An 18,309-nucleotide genomic window follows, 5' to 3' on the forward strand; every position below is an offset into this window, starting at 1 on the left:
AAATCAAAATGGCCACCATGCTGTGCCGATCAGCTGTTTGTCGGCACAGTGCGGCAGTCTAGATGGGGATCTGCCGACCCCAGAACCCTTCGTCAGCAGATCCTGTAAGCCTTGTTTCACGAGGCATAAAGGATCTGCCAATGAAGGGTTCTGGGGTCAGCAGATACCCGTCTAGACTGTCGGGCTATGCCGACAAACAGCTGATCGGCACAGCGCGGCGGCCATTTTTATTTAAATAAAGCGGCGATTATTTAAATCACAGCTTTATTTCCCTTTGTCATCCTGCCTCATCTACATGGCTCCATCGACGGAGCCATGTAGTCTAGACACACCCCAAGTGTCTGTGTGTTCTGTCTTTGCATCTGCCCTATTAACAAAATATTCTTTGATTAAAAGAAATAACCAGTGTTTCTTCTAGAAGTTATGTGGACTGTTTCCTTTGTTATTAAATGCCCAACAACAGTCCGCTCAACAACTTGTGCTCAAGTATGAAACATTCTTATCCGCATGGAAGATTTTCGGATTAAAACAATTAGATCCCATTTGTTATTTGCATCCAAAAATAAATGTAAAAATTACCCAGAACAAAGTGTGGAAGGTATGTGGAAATCCAGGCCCCTAATCCTGCAGCTAGGTCAGCTTCTGCAGACCCTTCACCACCAGGGCACCCACCCAAAGTCAGTGTGCTCTGCATAGGCACAGATGAAGGGCCAGGCTCTTTCAGTTAGGGATGTAAGCAAATGTTTATTTTTGTAACCGTGTTACCTGTTACATGTTTACATGCAAGGGGGGCAGGCAAGAGCCAGTGCTCATAGAGAACCAGCTTTTAAGCTGGCTTCCTCCGAGTACTGGCTCCCGCTTTCTCCCCACTGCTGGCTCTGTTGCTGATACAGAGACAGCAGCGCGGGGACGGGGTGGGAGGAAGGCAGATGCTGTGCAGGGAGTTGGCTTGAAAGCCAGCTTCCCACGTGTACCATCTCCTGCCTGCCTCCCGCCCTGCGCTGCTGTCTCCCTATAAGAGGCAGCAGCACAGAGGGCAGGTGGCTCCCTGAGAGCCGGTGCTCATGGGGAGCTGGCTTTTAAGCCAGCTCTCTCAAACACTAGCTCCTGTCTATCCCCTTGTGTAGCTGCCTCTATAGGAGGCAGTAGCGGTGGGAGCAGGTGGCTCTGCAAGAGCTGTTTCCCTAGAAGAACCAGCTCCCACCTTCCCTCTCCCCTCTTGCTGCTTCTGATACAGCTGTAGCCCAGGCTCATCGGTTAAACATGTAAATGACTACACCCTAACATCCCTACTTTCAGTCAGAATTATGTAGACAAAAGTCTATTCCCTTCCCTGAACTCCCAGAAAGTGAGAATTTTGGGGTAGTTTCAAAGAAGACAAGAAAAATACAAGCTACCACTTTCCTATCCTCAAAGGTACAGAGCATTCTGCTCACAGTGTGAATGGGAGATGGGCATCTCATTATCTTTCAGATTTGGGTCTCTATATGAGGAGTCCCATACCCCATTTCTCAAAGACGCTATTAAAAGTATCCTGGCAGCAGGATTATGAAGCGCTATAAATCGGTCTGAAGGCTTTATAGTGAAGTATTTATTCATTCAAGATGCAGTTCTGCACTGAAAACCAACTGTAAGATGGCATGGTGGGCATTACTGGTCAATTTTTTGGTCTTAAATAGCTTTCCTGTAGAAAATGCTGTTTCAACAAAAGCAATTTTTGTGTGTGCGAAATTCTATTTTGACAACATTTCATTTAGGGAAAAAATTGGACAAATCATTTTTAAAAGGTTGAAAGACCCCCTTTTTAGCACTTTTGGAATGGAACATTTCAATTTTTCATTTCAAAATGACTTTATCCAAACAAAACAATTGAATTAACCCCAAATTTGCGAAAAATGGCAATGCGATGTCTTTTCATCCCGATTCCTTTGTTCAACATTTTTCATGGGATGGAAAATTGGTTTTTCAACCAGCTTTAATTGTGGGGCACCATATTTATGGTATCTTGATGATTTCAAGTTCAATTGTGCTCAGTATACAAAGCATTTGATGTTATTTTTCTACCTGCCAACTCTACAATCTCAACTTGGGTTCTGAAAATTAAGCTGGATTCTTTCAGCCTCGTGCATTTTCTCCAGTAGTAAAGACGTTTAATTCAATTAGACCCTGTTGCTTTCAACAAAGTTGGGACTGGGGGACAAATTTGGATCTACAACTGGAATTTGGCTCCAACACTCTCATTCAGGAACTCACCCTTTCTCATTGATGCCTGTGGAAGGGTTGCCATTGACTTAAATGAGAATAGGATCAAACTCTTATAGTTGTATTGGCTTTGCTTCGCTAATAGGAAGAAAAATCAGTAAAACTCATTTTTGCCACACAAGTAAATCAGTTAGATCCTAATCCCAAGTCTTCTGTAACAATGAAAACTCGTGCAAATTAGAAATTAGAACAGTCAGGCAATATTTAGCTACTCAGTCTTCAACGAGTTAATGACTCAAAGTTTTTAACTTGGTGTAATTCTACAGTTTTGCTCAAATCATATTATGCAAAAAAATATTAAAGGTGTTTCATTCACGTTGGAAAGCATTTGATTTTTTTCCCTCATTAGTGTCTTGTCAGGAAAATAAAATCCACTTACGTATTTGTAAAGCGCTTTGAACAGGTAAAGCCCCATAAGTGCTAAGAATTATCACTATAACTATTATGTAATGGAGCATTTGAACTTTCACACAGAACTCAAAAAGAATCTTAATGCATGCAACTGAATGCTTCCTAAATGGTATATATAGCTACTCGAGTGGTGATTCAGGCATCCCAGAATGTGTTGTTTAATTATTGCACTTATTGAAGTAGGTTTAACGTTTAAATCTAGTTTGATTTGGATCATTAGATCGCTGTATTGCTCTGCTTGGAAAATCAGAGTGATATTTACAGTGTTCACCATACTCATGCTTCCTTAATGAAAAGAGAAGACACCATTCCATATCACCATCAGCCACATCATGCAAACAAAGGAACAAGGGGACTAGAAAATGAGAAAAATGATCCTGTCGCTACTTCATGAAACAACATGTAATGCATTGATATTTTAATGTATAGTCAAGTGCTTCAAAAAATGTATGAGCCAAATATTCCAAAAGGTAAGCACAGAAGCTGCACCTGTACAATGTGCCTGCATTCACACCTTTGTGCTGCAAACGAGGCCTGGGGTATCCAATTTGCATGCCCCAGTTACTGTTTTATAGAAAAAGCCAATGCGCGCCTGTTGAAAATGTGGCTCCATATTGCTTTGATGTATTGCCTCATACAGGATATGATCTGATTCAGTGGATCTTTGCAGTGATATAGGTTTATCATCAGACGTGCTGGAACAATTTGTGTAGTGGGGGTGCTAAGAGCCACTGAATCAAACTGTAAATCGTGTATATGATGGAAACTACTTCAAGCCAAGGGATGTGGGCACAGCCCTTGTGCTGCTAGTTCTAGCACCCATGAATATCATAGATTAAGAGCAGCATAGGCACAAGAATTGACACTGGAACTGGAAAAAAATGTTGTATGTTCTTACTAGTTTATAGTATTTATAGCTTTTAGCCAGTATGCCTTTTTAACCAGTATACTTTTACTGGAACTGTAATCGATACAGTTGTCTCCAAATTTTTTCAGGGTCAGATTAGCTTTGTTACATGTTCTCTCATTGTGAAGCCGCATGAAGTTACACCTAATTTAAGAGTGTAGACAAAAAAACCAACCTCTTACATGCCATGCAGTTCTGGTTAATGTTAGTTACAGAGAAAGGACTAAATCCCCTTAAAGACAAAGAAATTCACAGTTAAGGCTAACTAACACATTCTGATATCTCCTGCAGAATAACAGAGGCATATCTATCCCCCTCCTGTTTTATTCATATAACTTCCTGTTAATATAAAACGAGAGTTATGTGCAAGTATGTCAAAGTCCTGTCCCCTGTACAGTCTGAGTAACTGGGCAGTTCACTGGAAGGATGGAGGGATTAGAATCCTCCTTTCCAAGTAAATATCCTGTCCACCCAATGGGCCTTGGCTCCATTGTGGAAGTGGCTGGCGATTGGCAGAGTCACATTTCACCTGGTGTATTCCACTCCCAGCCTCAGCCTCTGTGCTCAAGTGCAGGGAGCCACAGCCGAGTTGTGCACCAGAATGGGCAGGAGACTGCCAAAATGTAGCCCGGTCTTCCAGAATTGCTACTCAGGCTTGTGCAGCCAAACCAGATTGGATGCACTGCAGTGCAGGAGAGGGGAGATGAGGAGACTATAATGCACAGCACGATTGCTTTTACCAACCCCATTCCTGTAACATGTGCAACAATTAGGCACACTGGAGTGGGATCCAAGAAAATTAATTGCTGTGTATCAATTTTAGTCAGGGATTGAAGCCACACACTTGGGGTTAAATCTTTAGAGCTTGGCACTTAAGATGTACCCCAAAAAGACATGCTCCAGCTGTATATGTAGTCCCCATACTTCTATGGGCCCATGAGGGATTTAATCCCTAAATCTGGCCTCTCTCCAAGTGCAACATGTACCCACAAAATTAACTGGGGCTGCCCCCTGTATCTCCAGCCACCTGATTCGTACCTGCAGTGGAACAGCAGGAGCAAAAATGCAGCCACAGAAAGAAGCGTGTAATTCAGCAAAGATAGTGGGCTGCTTAGGCACCAAGCTTTGGAAATAACTGTCCCTAATTGTTGTTGAAGTGGAATCTCTCTATCCCCCATCCTCACGCTTTCCTGAAGGAGAAGGCTTGAGGGGGAAAAAAGCAAAGAAAGAAAATTGTGTCCTAAACGCCTATGAGAATTGACACATCAGCTGCAATGGCGTCTTTGGCTTTGTTGAAATCATGGATTTCAATTTGATACTAAGAGGCATGTTCGCCCTGGGGATGAAAGTTTACAACTTCCACTGCTGTAAATGATTCAGTTGCTCAGGAGAACTGTTTTTTTTTAACCCGATAAACAGCAATGGCTGATTTTCTAATTGGTAATGATGCACACTAATTATGAAAATTGATGTAATTTACCTGACTGATTATAAAAGCTTCTTGTGCAAATTTGTATTTGCTTATAGGCACTTTTTAGAAAGTGGGACTTTGACACAAGAGGCCGCATTATGTTTGAGTTTGAGTCATTATGGTCCATTGTGCTAGTCTAGGTCAGCAATGCTGCATGTTCTAGCCCCCCTACGGGCATTTTGTTGAAAAAAGCAGCTGCAGAAGCAGCATTTGCCCAGATCTGCAGCTGGTGTAAATTTGTTTGGCGCTATTAAAGTCAGCGGAGCTGTGCCAATTTCAGACAGCAGGGGATCAGGCCCAAACATATTTCAAAGTCTCGCTAGTAAGGGAGATGCATCTTTTCAAAACCCGGGGCCAAGTTCACCCATGGCGCACAGTGCTGGTTCAAGCAGCCTTCACAACCAAGATCACACACTAGCAATGCAAGAGCATCCTGCTGCAAGCCAGGCAATCGCACGCACTGCATGTGGGCTCTCGGTGTGTCGCCCATCAGCCAGCACTGAGGGCCCAGAGGGGCTCTGGTAAGGCTTGCAGGATCTAATGACATCCATTCACTATGTGACTGGCTGTGCAGGGGCTGCAGTCCTGCACCTTCAGCCTATCCAAAGTCCTCTGTAGTCAAGGGTAAGTTCAATAGCATTTGGAGCAAGCACCCAGTTTCCAGATGGGGCTGGATTTCATCTCTCTCACTTTCCCATGCCTTCCTCCCACAGCCCTATTACCTGGGCTTGATGAGGGCGAAGTGAATGTCCCCCTTAGTGGACATACAGTCTGATCATTTTTTCCTCCCTACTGCCAATTTTAGCTTACCAACATACTTTTAAAAATAAGTGGGTGGGTGGGTGGGGGTCTAATGCAACCATTTAATGTCAGGCTTTGGACACTACTAGCTACAACCTCCTGAAAGAGTTGAGCCTGGATTTCCCTCCCCTTCACTTGAGACCTTCTGAGTGATGTCTCAGCCGGGAGCAATTTCAGGGGAGCCCTAAAAAAACGGAGTTCCTAATAAAGACACTGAGGTTGTGTCAACACTGCAATTAGACACCTGCTGCTGGGGTGTGCCAGCTGACCAGGGCCATACACCGAATATGCAGCTGCATTGGGCACTGGAAATGGCAGGAACCACTTGGTCAGCACACTGACCCGGGGAAAGAGCCAGGCAAGTGGCAATTGAAGCCGTTTAACAGGCAATTGCCAACCCCAGGTATATACTGTCAGTTTCTACATTTACCGTGTCAGTCGACAGGATGCAGGTTTAAATTTTGCTTGAAAAATATTTCATCGGTGTGTCGCTGAAGATTAAAAAATTGCATCTATAAAAAATCATTATTCCCCTCCTCCCGGGCTGTTGCTGGGGATGGGGCACTAGTTTAATAGTACTGCATAGGGCCCCATATATCTTAAGGGCATCCCTGCAGCTGACTCTGGCTCTTGGGGGGCTCAGGCCAAGGGGCTGTTGCATTGCAGTGTACCTGTTTAGGCACTGACTGGAGCCTCGGCTTTCAGGGCGTGAGAGGTAGGAGTCTCAGAGCTTGGGCTGCAGCCTGAACCTAGACATCTGCACTGCCCCATAGCCTGCACCCTGCAAGCCTGAGTCAGCTGGCATGAGCCAGCTATGGGTGTTTAACTGCAGTGTACACAGACCCAGACCCGGTACTGCTACAAGAACCCACCTCTTGCTATTCTAACAGCCCAGCCGGAAGTATGTGAATGAATTCTGTCCTCCCACACCCAAAAAGGCATACAGGGCGTGGATGTGGGATGTTTTGTTATTTTGTACATAATCATTCATTATTATTGTGTCTTACGTATCATGGTGAGAGAGGAGGGGAGCAGAGATCAAATGCATTGCATGCAGAACACCCCGAATGATAATTTCCAACATTTCAGACCATCACCTGCTGTCCCTTTCAATTTAGCTGAATCCTTCACTTCCTTCATGGGAAATACACATTGATCACCAAGTATACATTATACCCCAATGGAACCATACCAGGAAATGATACTAAGAGAAGACTGAGCGTGCCCTTGGCCTCATGTTAATCTACTGTTTAACTCAGCAGAGAGGACAATGAGGAAAGAAATGCTCAATTACCCAGCCTGAGATCAAACCTGTCATGGCAATATTGGCAGGATGGACCCTGATGCTTTAAATAGTAACATTGCCTTGGTTAAACAAAAGTAATCCTTTTATTACATAATAGAGATTATAAATAAATGTAAAGTGTGCATGCAGTCAACTGCATATTATACAAGCAATATCTATGTTAATAATTGTTTTCTTTGGCAGGCCAGAATCCAGCTGGACATGCAATATTTACATATCAAAATCCTTGTTGTGTTCAAGTCATATTGGATGCAAGTGAAAATATATATATATATATATTTATATATATATATATATATATATATATTTACTGTATACACACACATATATATGTATACAGGTATATATACACAATTGCATAAATACTGTATACATATATATACATAGGTATATGTTAAAAGTGGATTTCATCTTTTTCTGATTCAGGTGATGCAGGCCTTGAAACACTAAAAATATCTTGACAAGGTATTTGGGGGGGCAATTGGGGCGATAAATGTGTCTTGGGGGAAGAGGTCTGGGATGTGTTCTTTTCAGACAATATTTTTAAAATCTCTGCCACCTGTTTCTCCAGGGCAGTCATCCTGCTGCTTAGCAACTGGATATCCTCTTTGAGTTCGTGTTTGACTTCCTGTAGCGTGGTTTGTAAGGCCTGCTCAGGGATGGGGTAAAAGGGGTGTTTTGCGTCAGCTTGGATAGGGCTGTGTTCCAGGGGGCTGCGAGTCTCACCAGCTTTATCCAAACGAAGGTCACTTTTTGTTATTCCACTGTCACAAGAGTCTGTTTTCCTCAATGGATTTTTAGTTACGCTGCTCTCCGAGTCGTTGCACTTGGGGTCATCGGACAACAACCCCATTGACTCAGCCTTTGTGACATTATTCCAGTCTTCCTTTTTCTCCTCTTGGGCTCCCATATTGTTCTTTAGCCGAAGCCATCCTTTCCCATTCCCGTTTTTCATCCTGATGGGGCTGTTCACTTTGAGACATTTTTCAGTGTTGCCATTTGGCTTCAGCTCCATTGCATCCCTGTTGTTCTGCTTGAGTGGCTCGCTGGTTTTCACGTAAGCCAGGGATGTTTGGATGGGCGTGATCTGAGACACAGTGACCACACTTGTGCCGGTGATGGCAGCCCCATTCTGCATGGTCCGGCTCTCTACTTGAAGCTGGTTCCTCTCGGGGTCGATGTGCGTGGTGCCTTGATTCCGCAGCTCCTTCTGCTGCTTGAACTTCTGAAAGAGCTTCCTCACTGGGTGGTCCACAGGGATGCTCAGGGTCACTTCGTTCTTCTGGCGCAGACGCTCTTCTTCTTCCTTCTTGACATCGCTGATTTTCCGGAAAATGATCTGTGAGGGACAAATCCAAAACATGGTGAGAAGACAATGGATTTTGCACATCAAACCATGGCTAACATGATTTGAAGATACAGAAACAGCATAGTCCTGATCAGAAAAGTCCATGCCCTGGAGAAATTCTGGTCTAATTTAAAACCAGTGTGTGTGCCAAAATAAACAAACAAACCAGGAAGGGAGGAAGCATGGGATAACAAGGGTAACAGAGACAGGAGCAATGTCCACAGGTGTCAAATAATTCAAAAGCAAAGAGGGCTTTTTTTAAAACTAAGATATTATAATGCAGTTTGTTACAATATCATACCTAGTGCTTAATTTGTATTGATAGAGGTGTCACTGATCAAACAATTAGGGCTCAGTTTTTTACTTTCATGTCTGATGTGGCAAACCCCAAGGTCCCGGGGCTCAGCTGTGGCAAGTCCAGACAAAAATTAAGTATTGCTCATACCACAAGCTCAAGTTCAGGAATTGGTTTGGAATGAAATTCTACAATGATCTGATTTACTGGCCTTTATTTGGTGCTTTAGGAGAGAACAGCACTTCTGTAAAGAGAGCTAAACAGAAGAGGCATGAGAACTAGAATGGGGATAGACTTGTAGTGAGGAGTCACAGGAGAACATGGCAGGCAAATGAAGGTGATCTAAGCTAAGCAAGAATCAAGGATGTCATCAGTGAAGTCACGAGAACTGTTGTGAATCAGTAGCAAGAAAAAGGAGCAAGCTGAGTCATAGAAAGAGAGTCATAGCCAGGCACAAAATGGGCAGATCCAAAGCAGATTTGGCAAAGAGCGGCAGAACAGGGATCAAGGATTGGCTGGATGAAATTGACTGCACTTGCTTATGCAAGATGGGCCCCCAACTGGTGCAGTACTGAGCAAGTCAAGGAAACTGTTACAAACTAGGCTGCTAAACGAAACACTCCAGCGGGTGACATTTATCAGAGCCCACAGGTTTTTGTTACAATGCCTCAGTCCATTTCCGCTTGTTTGGGTTTCTTTCTTTCTTGGAATGAGTGACTGCACATCAGGACAGGAAGGCTACGTCTACACTGTACAGTTATTTCGGAATAAGCTATTCTGGAATAGTTATTCCGAAATAGCTTATTTCAAAATAGCACGTCTACACTGTAGGAAAGCCTCAAAATACACTGTAGGGAAGCCTCCGAGGCAGGCTTCCCTAATGTAGACGTGCTATCTCAATGTAGAGCCCCAGGAGGAATAACTTAGAATGGCCCTGGTGAGGGGCTATTTCAAAATAGCATCAGTGAAGCATCTAAACACACCTTATTTTGAAATAGCTATTTCGGAGTAGGCATTCTTCGTAGAATGAGTCTTACAGAAGTCAGAATAAGCTGTCCCTTATTTCAAAATTATTTCGAAATAATGCAATTGCTATGTAGACGCTCGCATAGTTATTTCAGAATAACAACCGTTATTCTGAAATCACTTTGTTGTGTAGACACACCCGAAAGCTCCCTTGTACTAGAGTCTGTGTGTGTGTGTGTGGGGGGGGGGGGGACGGACACATGCTGCTATCCAATGGCTTGGCCAGTTTAAAACAGATGTTGGGAGTGCAGCTGACTGCACTTCTTCACCAAGTAAAACTCAGTTTCTTCTTATTATCATAATGGATTTGTATGTGAGTAGTCACGGATCAGGACCCCCGTGGACAGGGTGCCGAACAAACACAGAACTAGAGGGCAGGCCCTGCTCCCAAAGACCTTGCGATCATAGCACAAGATGAGACAGGAGGATATAGTCAGAGATCTCAGCCCACCAGTGGCCATAATAATAAATCATAATCCTATGTGTCTGTAATTAAATATTTTAAAATATCTACTTCCAAGATCTGTCTGTATATGCAAGCACATAGTCTTTTCAAGCGTCACATAAAATGAAACCATTTTAAGATGGAAGACGCGTTGCACTAGTTTAAATGCAGCTACAGTAGGGATGAATGTAGCTCACTGAGATAATGTGAGATCAACATGGACATCAAAGCTCCCATGGCAGCCTCATAGAAACCTTTCAAATACAATAAACATATTCCTGTGGGCTGCTAGATGATGCAGCTGCTTAGAGTAATTTAGAAATGTAACATGTTTATTATGAGCCCAGTTTGAAAGGCATGGACTCCTGGAAGATGCTTTCATCTGACCTAGATGCAATTCATTTGTATCTTCGTTAGAAGCTGCCTTTGATTAGTGTTTGGCCTCTTGCAGTAGTCACACCTCTATCCTGCAAGCCACAGGGGACAGAAGATACATTTAATAGAAGCAGCCACTGATTAAAGAGGGAAGTAATTACATTTAATTGAAGACACTGTATCTAAATGAAGATACAGAGGGTTTGTTCAAGAGAGATCTTCTACTTAGGCAGAGCACATGTGCTTTTCCCTGGCCACAGCCCACTGGGGCTCTACCTGCAGCCCACAGATCTCCTGTCCGCTCCCTTCTCCCACCCGCCTCTTGCACACTGAGGCACCAGAGCCCCACACTTCTTACTTCTCCCCCTCCCTCCCAGGACTTTCTGAGCACCACGAATCTGCTGATTCACATGCTGGCCCCACTCTGACCCCTCCCTCCCAGAGCTGGAATGTTCCAAATCAGCTGTTCACAGCTGCTCAAGATCTGGAAGGAAGGGAGAGGAGTGGGGATGGAGCATGACTCAGGTGATTTGTGATGCTCTGGAAGTGCTGGGAGGGAGGAGTAGGAAGGGTTGGGCTCCAATGCCCCAGTGCGCAAGAGTCGCATGTGGGGGAAGACAGGGAGACTGTGGGATGCAGGTAGAGCCCCAGTTGGCCAGGGGCTGCTGCGGCCCACTGAAATGAAGGAGGGCCACTCATTTTCCACCCACCATTCCTGGTTTTCCATCCCTGGTTTAGGCACTTCTGGTCTAGCCAGGGCCGGCCTGAGCCATTTGTGCGCCCCGGGCCCCGGCACATGCGCAGCCCCGCCCCCGCCCGGTCCGGTAGCCCCACACGGCGCCCCCGGCGGTAGCCCGGTCAGCCCGTAGCTTGGGCCGGCTCTGGGTCTAGCCATAGCAAGATTAGAATTGGCATGAACTATTTCTTCATTTCAGGGTGGCACTGTCTCTCCAAGTGACGATTGGTCCTGTCTTCGAGATCGCTGTTGTCTTTAAGTGCAAGGCTGTGGTAACATAACCCGTAAACAAACCTAATATACATTAAAGCTAGTCTCAAATTTTGCAAGAATCACCTACAGGGGGCTCTACATAGTTGGTCAGGCTGCACATAAATTGTTTTTTATGATCAAAAGAAGGTGTATGGGAGTGGGGGGCGAAGGCTGTAGCTAAGAAAAATCATTTTATGTTCTCCTTCCCCCACACTTGAAATCAGCTGTGAGGAAATGGTCTAGTAATGCTAATCTTTGAAAAATGCTGACTTTTGGAATGCTCGCCGACACTGAATTATACCGTTATTTTTTCAAAGGGAGAATGAAGTAAGTGAATCTCTCCTATTACCAATGAATTTTACATTTTAAATTTGTTCTGTTGGACCCAAAAAACCCCAAACAAACAAAAAAAAGCCCACCCCACAAAGGCAGCATCATTTTTGAAACTTAGCATGCTTACTGAAATTCCTAATTCCTACAGGAAAAGTCTACTGAGAATACTGCAAGTAGATGTGTTAAGGGCATGTTTATACAGTGGTTTACCCCTAAAGAATCCTAAATGTTTTACAAATATTAAATTGATATACAAACTATGCTACAGAGAGAAATCATACACCCACTGCTGAAATACAGCCAGCTCTTGGGTGTAATGTAACATCAGTATCAACAGTTCAACATAGAACAACAATGTAGGCTAGGAAACTCAATATACTACAGCTACTTGGAACAGCAGGAAGAATGATAGGTAGAAAGAATGAAATTACCTGAGCTGCAATTTGGCTAAGACGGCAGAGTTAATTCTTTGAGAAATGCTACAAGATGTATAACAACTACACTCATCAGGACTTTGGGTTTACACAATCTAAAACAGCCCCACCAACAGTGCATTTGTTCAGTATTAACTCAGAGGAAAGAATGCAATCCATTAAATCATCGACACTACTTCCTGCAACAATCAGGCATTATTAGTGAAATTGCAGAACTATTAACTGTGGTTTGTAACCTGTCCTTTAAATCAGCTTCTGTACTTAATGACTGGAAGATAGCTAATGGGATGCCAATATTTTAAAAGGGCTCTACAGGTGATCCTGGCAATTACAGACAGCTAAGTCTAACGCCAATACTGGGCAAATTAGTTGAAACTACAGTAAAGAATAAAATTGTCAGACACATAGATGAACATAATTTGTTGGGGAAAAGTCAACATGGGTTCTGCAAAGGGACATCATGCCATACTAGAGTTCTTTGAGGGGGTCAACAAACATGTGGACAAGGGGGATCCAGTGGATATAGTGTACTTAGATTTCCAGAAAGCCTCTGACAGGGTCCCTCATCAAAGGCTCTTAATTAAAGTAATTTGTCAAGAGAAGAGGGAGGGTCCTCTCATAGATTGATAACTGGTTAATAGACAGGAAACAAAGGGTAGGAATAAATAGTAAGTTTTCCGAGTGGAGAGAGGTAACTAGTGGTATCCCCCAAGGGTCCGTCCTGGGACACATCCTATTCAACCTATTTATACATAATCTGGAGAAAGGGGTAAACAGTGAGGAGGCAAAATGTGCAGATGATACTAACCTGCTCAAGATAGTTAAAACCAAAGCAGATTGTGAAGAGCTTTAAAAATATCTCATCAAACTAAGTGATTGGGCAAAAAAAAGGCAAATTAATTTTAATGTTGATAAATGTAACGTAATGCACATTTGAAAAAACTAATCTCAGCTATACATACAATATGATGGGGACTAATTTAGCTATAACGACTCAAGAGAGAGATCTTGGAGTCATTGTGGATAGTTTTCTGAAAACATCCACTCAGTGTGCAGCAGCAGTCAAAAAAGAAAACAGAGTTTTAGGAATCATTAAAGAAGGGACAGAGAATAAGACAGAGAACATCTTATTGCCTCTATCTAAAACCAAGGTACTCCCATATCTTCAATACTGTTTACAGATGTGGTCGCCTCATCTCAAAAAAAGATATATTGGCGTTGGAAAAGATTCAGAAAAGGGCAACACAAATGATTAGGGGTTAGGAATGGGTCCCATATAAGGAGAGATTAAAAAGACTGGGACTTTTCAGCTTAGAAAAGAGGAGACTAAGGGGGGATATGATAGGGTCTATAAAATCATGACTGATGTGGAAAAAGTGAATAAGGAAAAGTAATTTATTTGTTCCCATAACATAAGAACTAGAGGTCATCAAATGAAATTAATAAGTAGCAGGTATAAAACAAACAAAAGTAAGTTTTTCAACCTATGGAACTCCTTGCCAAAGGATGTTGTGAAGACCAGGACTTTAACAGGGTTCAAGAAAGAACTAGATAAATTCATGGAGGTTAGATCCATCAATGGCTATTAGTCAGGATGGTAGGAATGCTGTCCCTAGCCTCTGTCAGCAGCTGGGAATGGGGGACAGGAGAGGGATTGCTTGAAGATTCTCTGCTCTGTTCTCTCCCTCTGTGGCACTGGGCATTGGCCACTGTTGGTAGACAGGATACTGGGCTAGATGGACCTTTGGTCTGACCCAGTATGGCTGTTCTTATGTACTTATTTGAGGATTCCCATCCACCTATTACACTCACTCAACCCAGCTTATTGTGTGAAATCTGATGAGATCATGGTACAAAGAGATATGCCTGTAGCTCATGCCTTTTCATTATATGAAAAGCTGCCATATAGAGTCCACAGTTAAAACTTTCTGTGGTTGCACTTAGACAGGAAAAGTATTCTTTACTACCATTCGTCTTGCACTGAGCTATATGTTTTTCAACCCGTCACCCTTTAAAGTGTGAGGGAAAATTCAGGGGTTGATACAGAGCTAGGTTTTCACTAAGGGTGTGTCTAGACTACATGCCTCCTTCGACGGAGGCATGTAGATTAGCCAGATCGGAAGAGGGAAATGAAGCCGCGATTAAAATAATCGCGGCTTCATTTAAATTTAAATGGCTGCCCCGATCTGCCGATCAGCTGTTTGTCGGCAGATCGGGAGAGTCTGGACGCGATGCCCCGACAAAGAAGCCTTTCTTCATCGACACAGGTAAGCCTCGTGAAACCAGGTTTACCTGTGTCGATGAAGAAAGGCTTCTTTGTCGGGGCATCGCGTCCAGACTCTCCCGATCTGCCGACAAACAGCTGATCGGCAGATCGGGGCAGCCATTTAAATTTAAATGAAGCCGCGATTATTTTAATCGCGGCTTCATTTCCCTCTTCCGATCTGGCTAATCTACATGCCTCCGTCGAAGGAGGCATGTAGTCTAGACACACCCTAAGTATTTAACAGGATGGTATACAGCCTGGAAGTTGGTCACAAGGAGGTAACTCAAGATCGCAATAATTAGAAATTCAGTACACATAGGAAAAGAATTATTATTTATTACAGGGCCTATAACACTTCATAGAAACCCTGACCAGAACGGGAGGGTGTGTGCCAATTGCTGCATGAACACAGAGTAACTGTGGCCCGTAATATGTGGGTGTAATTTTGCTTGTTGGGGTTACTGTGAAGGTGCTGGGTGGCGCTGGTGGCCTGCTGAGATATATTCTAGGTCCAATTTGATGAGCTGATGCTCCTACTGGTGTTAGACTCTCTGACTCCCAGCTGCCTTGTCAAACCCAGTAAGGAGCTGGGTGAAGTTTCAGTCTTTGGTAAGTTCAGCCCCATTTTTCCATTTGCCATGAGGCTGTGTCAAGTGACTCAATCCGGGCAAGGTTAAAAAATGCTCAGTTCAAGAGAGAAGAATACTGAACTCACACTGTTGGAATGAGAGACCCACGAGGGACTTAGACATCGAGAAATGAGAAGCTCAAAGTATCCAATTACTGCATATAAGGAGCCGTGTTTTCTAAAAGCAAAGTGCACACCTACACTCACCATGGTGCAAGAAAAATCCTGCCTTTGTGCATGAAAACGTGGATGTACGTGCGCTCACACCATTGCCTCTGCTAAAACTTGGCCCTGAAATGTACATCTTGGCAGTACCTCCAGTATCATTGGACTCGGTGGATAAGCCACTGGATGGGGAAGTCTGGAGACCTTGGCCTACTTCTAGCTTTGCCACTGAACTACTGCATGAGTTTGGCCAAAGCATTTCACCCTGTGAGTCCCATCCTATCTTTGCCCTTCTTGTTTATTAAGACTGCCAGCTTCCAGGGTAGAAGCTGTCTATCCCTCTGAATACAGTGCCTAGCACCCCGAGGATGCTAGATGGTCCGGTCATGGAAATATTTTTAAAAAACCAGACTATTACATAGACCGTGAGAGCTGAAATTCCTTGGAAAATGGTAACATGCTTCTTTTAAACCAATCAACCAGAGAGCTAGTTCCTTTTAAACCAATCAACCAAGACCTAGTTCTTCTTGCTCCAACACTGGGTTACACACAGTCATTTCCAAACGCCAGCGCTGGAAACAGAAGCAGATCCCAGAGGAACTGAGTTGGAAGAAACTAAATTAATCTTTATGTACAGCACTTCTCCTGGGGTAAGAAAACACTTCTTTTTCATGGCAAGTGCTAAACCTCTTGATGTGATGGGAATTCAGTGTCAGAAAGCATTTCCTTTAGGCAAGGGACTGGGACTGTGCCCTGTGACACAAAGCTACACTGTGAGAAGGGGCTGCTGCTTTCCATTCCTTTATTGTATTTATTTGTGAAGGGTTATTTGCGGGCTGCAAGAGGGTAGAGGTTGGCTATTGTGCTAGTGAAGGTTAAGTAAAGGTTAACTGACTGTCAGCCTTCAAAACTGAAGAGTTTTGTTTATTTACAGGGCAGGAATAATACAGATAGCTGTAACCTGAGATTCTCCATCAGTATCTAAACCCTGAGAGGTCTTTCATCCTCTCCTGAAATGAAAGCTAATTCAGTCTGAATGTTAATCCAACCCAATGCTGGACCAATTCCAAAAGGGACACTGTACCAGGTGTGACCAACACTGAGCAATGGTTACATTTGATACAGAGCCATTCCCAGCAGGTAGCGTGCAGTGTAATGAAACCTAAAGAGAAACCTGGGCATCTAAGGCAGAAAGGAAGGAAGGATGGGAAAACTAGTTCAAGCCTGGGACATGCAGAGGTTCTCCCTTTTCCATCCATTCCCCAGACCAATGTTTCCCAAATGGTAAAAGTAAGGGTTCCGCGAGAACTCAATTCCCACACCCCCTCCCTCCCACCTTAAAGAGACAGAGAGACACCAGCTCCTTCTATGGTTTCTGCTGACTTTCAGACACCTCCCCTTCCCCACTGCGTTTCCGGCATGGTGGTTGTTTTGTTTTTTGCTCGACAACCTTTCCCCTGGTGTAGTGGTTGTTGTTTTTTCTTAACAAATTTTCCCCTGATAAACCTAGGCCTGGCTGGTGCACCACATTTTAAGGTGTTCCTTAAAATTCTTTCAATTTTAAAAGGGTTCCGTGGCCAAATAAAATTGGGAAACACTGCCCCAGACATTCTGCTCTACCTATGAACTGGGAACCTTTTTTACGACTTTGAAAGGTACCCTTATCCTTCCCCTCCATCCTAGTACATTTGAATACCACGACTGTCATAAGTATCCTCAAAGGCCAGCTTGATCTACTTACAAAGGACACAAAATAAGCGAGTTTGGGAGATAAAACAAAGGAATACAGTAAATTAGTGCAAGTATGAATTACAAAAAGCTTAAAAAAAGACACATACTTCATGTCACGTGATAATTTCATATTCTTGATGGAAATATGCTTATGAATAGTAATATGGCATAACTTGAATATGCCTTATGCAAAATACTTTATGTAACATATCATTTAGAAAGTTATCATCTGCTGAATGTGCATAGATGCATCACTCCTGTATTTGAAGTTAGAAATATGAGGTATAAACCAGTCTACTAATCTAGACATGCTAAATGAGGGTCATTAGTAGTACTCAAGGAGTTTAATGGCCTGGTACTCAGGACAATGATCTGTGATCTTGCTTTTCCTGTAAGTCTGGAGAAAAAGACTAAGTGTTGTCCACATGGGGACCCTCACAAAAAGTTAATCCAAATGATAAAGTCGATTAATTAAACTGCATTAAACCTCTGTGATGACACTTATTCAGCATATGAGCAACTTTTATCTGATTTAATCTTGGTCAGCACTACAGTGTTAGATCTAACTCTCTCAGGATACGTCTACACTTGCTCCCTAGTTTGAGGTAGGGATGCAAATGTAGGCGACTGAAATTACTAATGAAGCTGGGATTAGCATAATCTCGCCCACGCGTTACTCCGCTCAACAACAGATGGTCCTGGAACAACCAAACTCTGACTTGGTTTTAAGTTACGATAAGAAGAAACCTCATATGGAAGTTGGTGGTCCTAGCTCTTACTGTTTAGGAGGAGTTATTGAACAGACAGACAGACAGACTCATTCACAGACACACGGACAGACAAATGCTCTCAAATACATAGTAGATAATGGTGCTGCTATTACCAAGAGAGAACTTGTAAAAATGCCATTTTGGCCCACTGAGAAAAATGGACTAATCAATCAGAGGCAGGCCCCAATCCTGCCCCTCTTCCATGTAAAGAACTCCCAGTGAAGAGGTGTGTGAGTGTGAGGAACTGATGGCAAACCAGGAGACCTAATTCCCAGGAAAATTGAAATCCTCTTGGCCCATTGTGCTGGACTGTGTGTTCCGTGGAGAGAGGGCTGTGGAAACCAGCC

At 43.4% G+C, this 18,309-nt stretch overlaps 1 protein-coding gene across 1 annotated transcript in view; it reads right to left on the bottom strand.

The window, feature by feature from the left end:
• Positions 1-200: 200 nt before the first annotated feature.
• The window catches only part of KCNH5 (potassium voltage-gated channel subfamily H member 5), a 235,023-nt gene continuing 216,914 nt past the window's right edge, over positions 201-18,309 (bottom strand). The window contains exon 11 of the mRNA XM_075926373.1: positions 201-8,497. Within this exon, the coding sequence (XP_075782488.1) occupies positions 7,553-8,497 (945 nt within the window). The 3' untranslated portion in view covers positions 201-7,552. The remainder of the gene's footprint in view (positions 8,498-18,309) is intronic.

This window comes from Pelodiscus sinensis, chromosome 4, assembly GCF_049634645.1.
Source record: "Pelodiscus sinensis isolate JC-2024 chromosome 4, ASM4963464v1, whole genome shotgun sequence".
Lineage (NCBI taxonomy): Eukaryota > Metazoa > Chordata > Testudines > Trionychidae > Pelodiscus > Pelodiscus sinensis.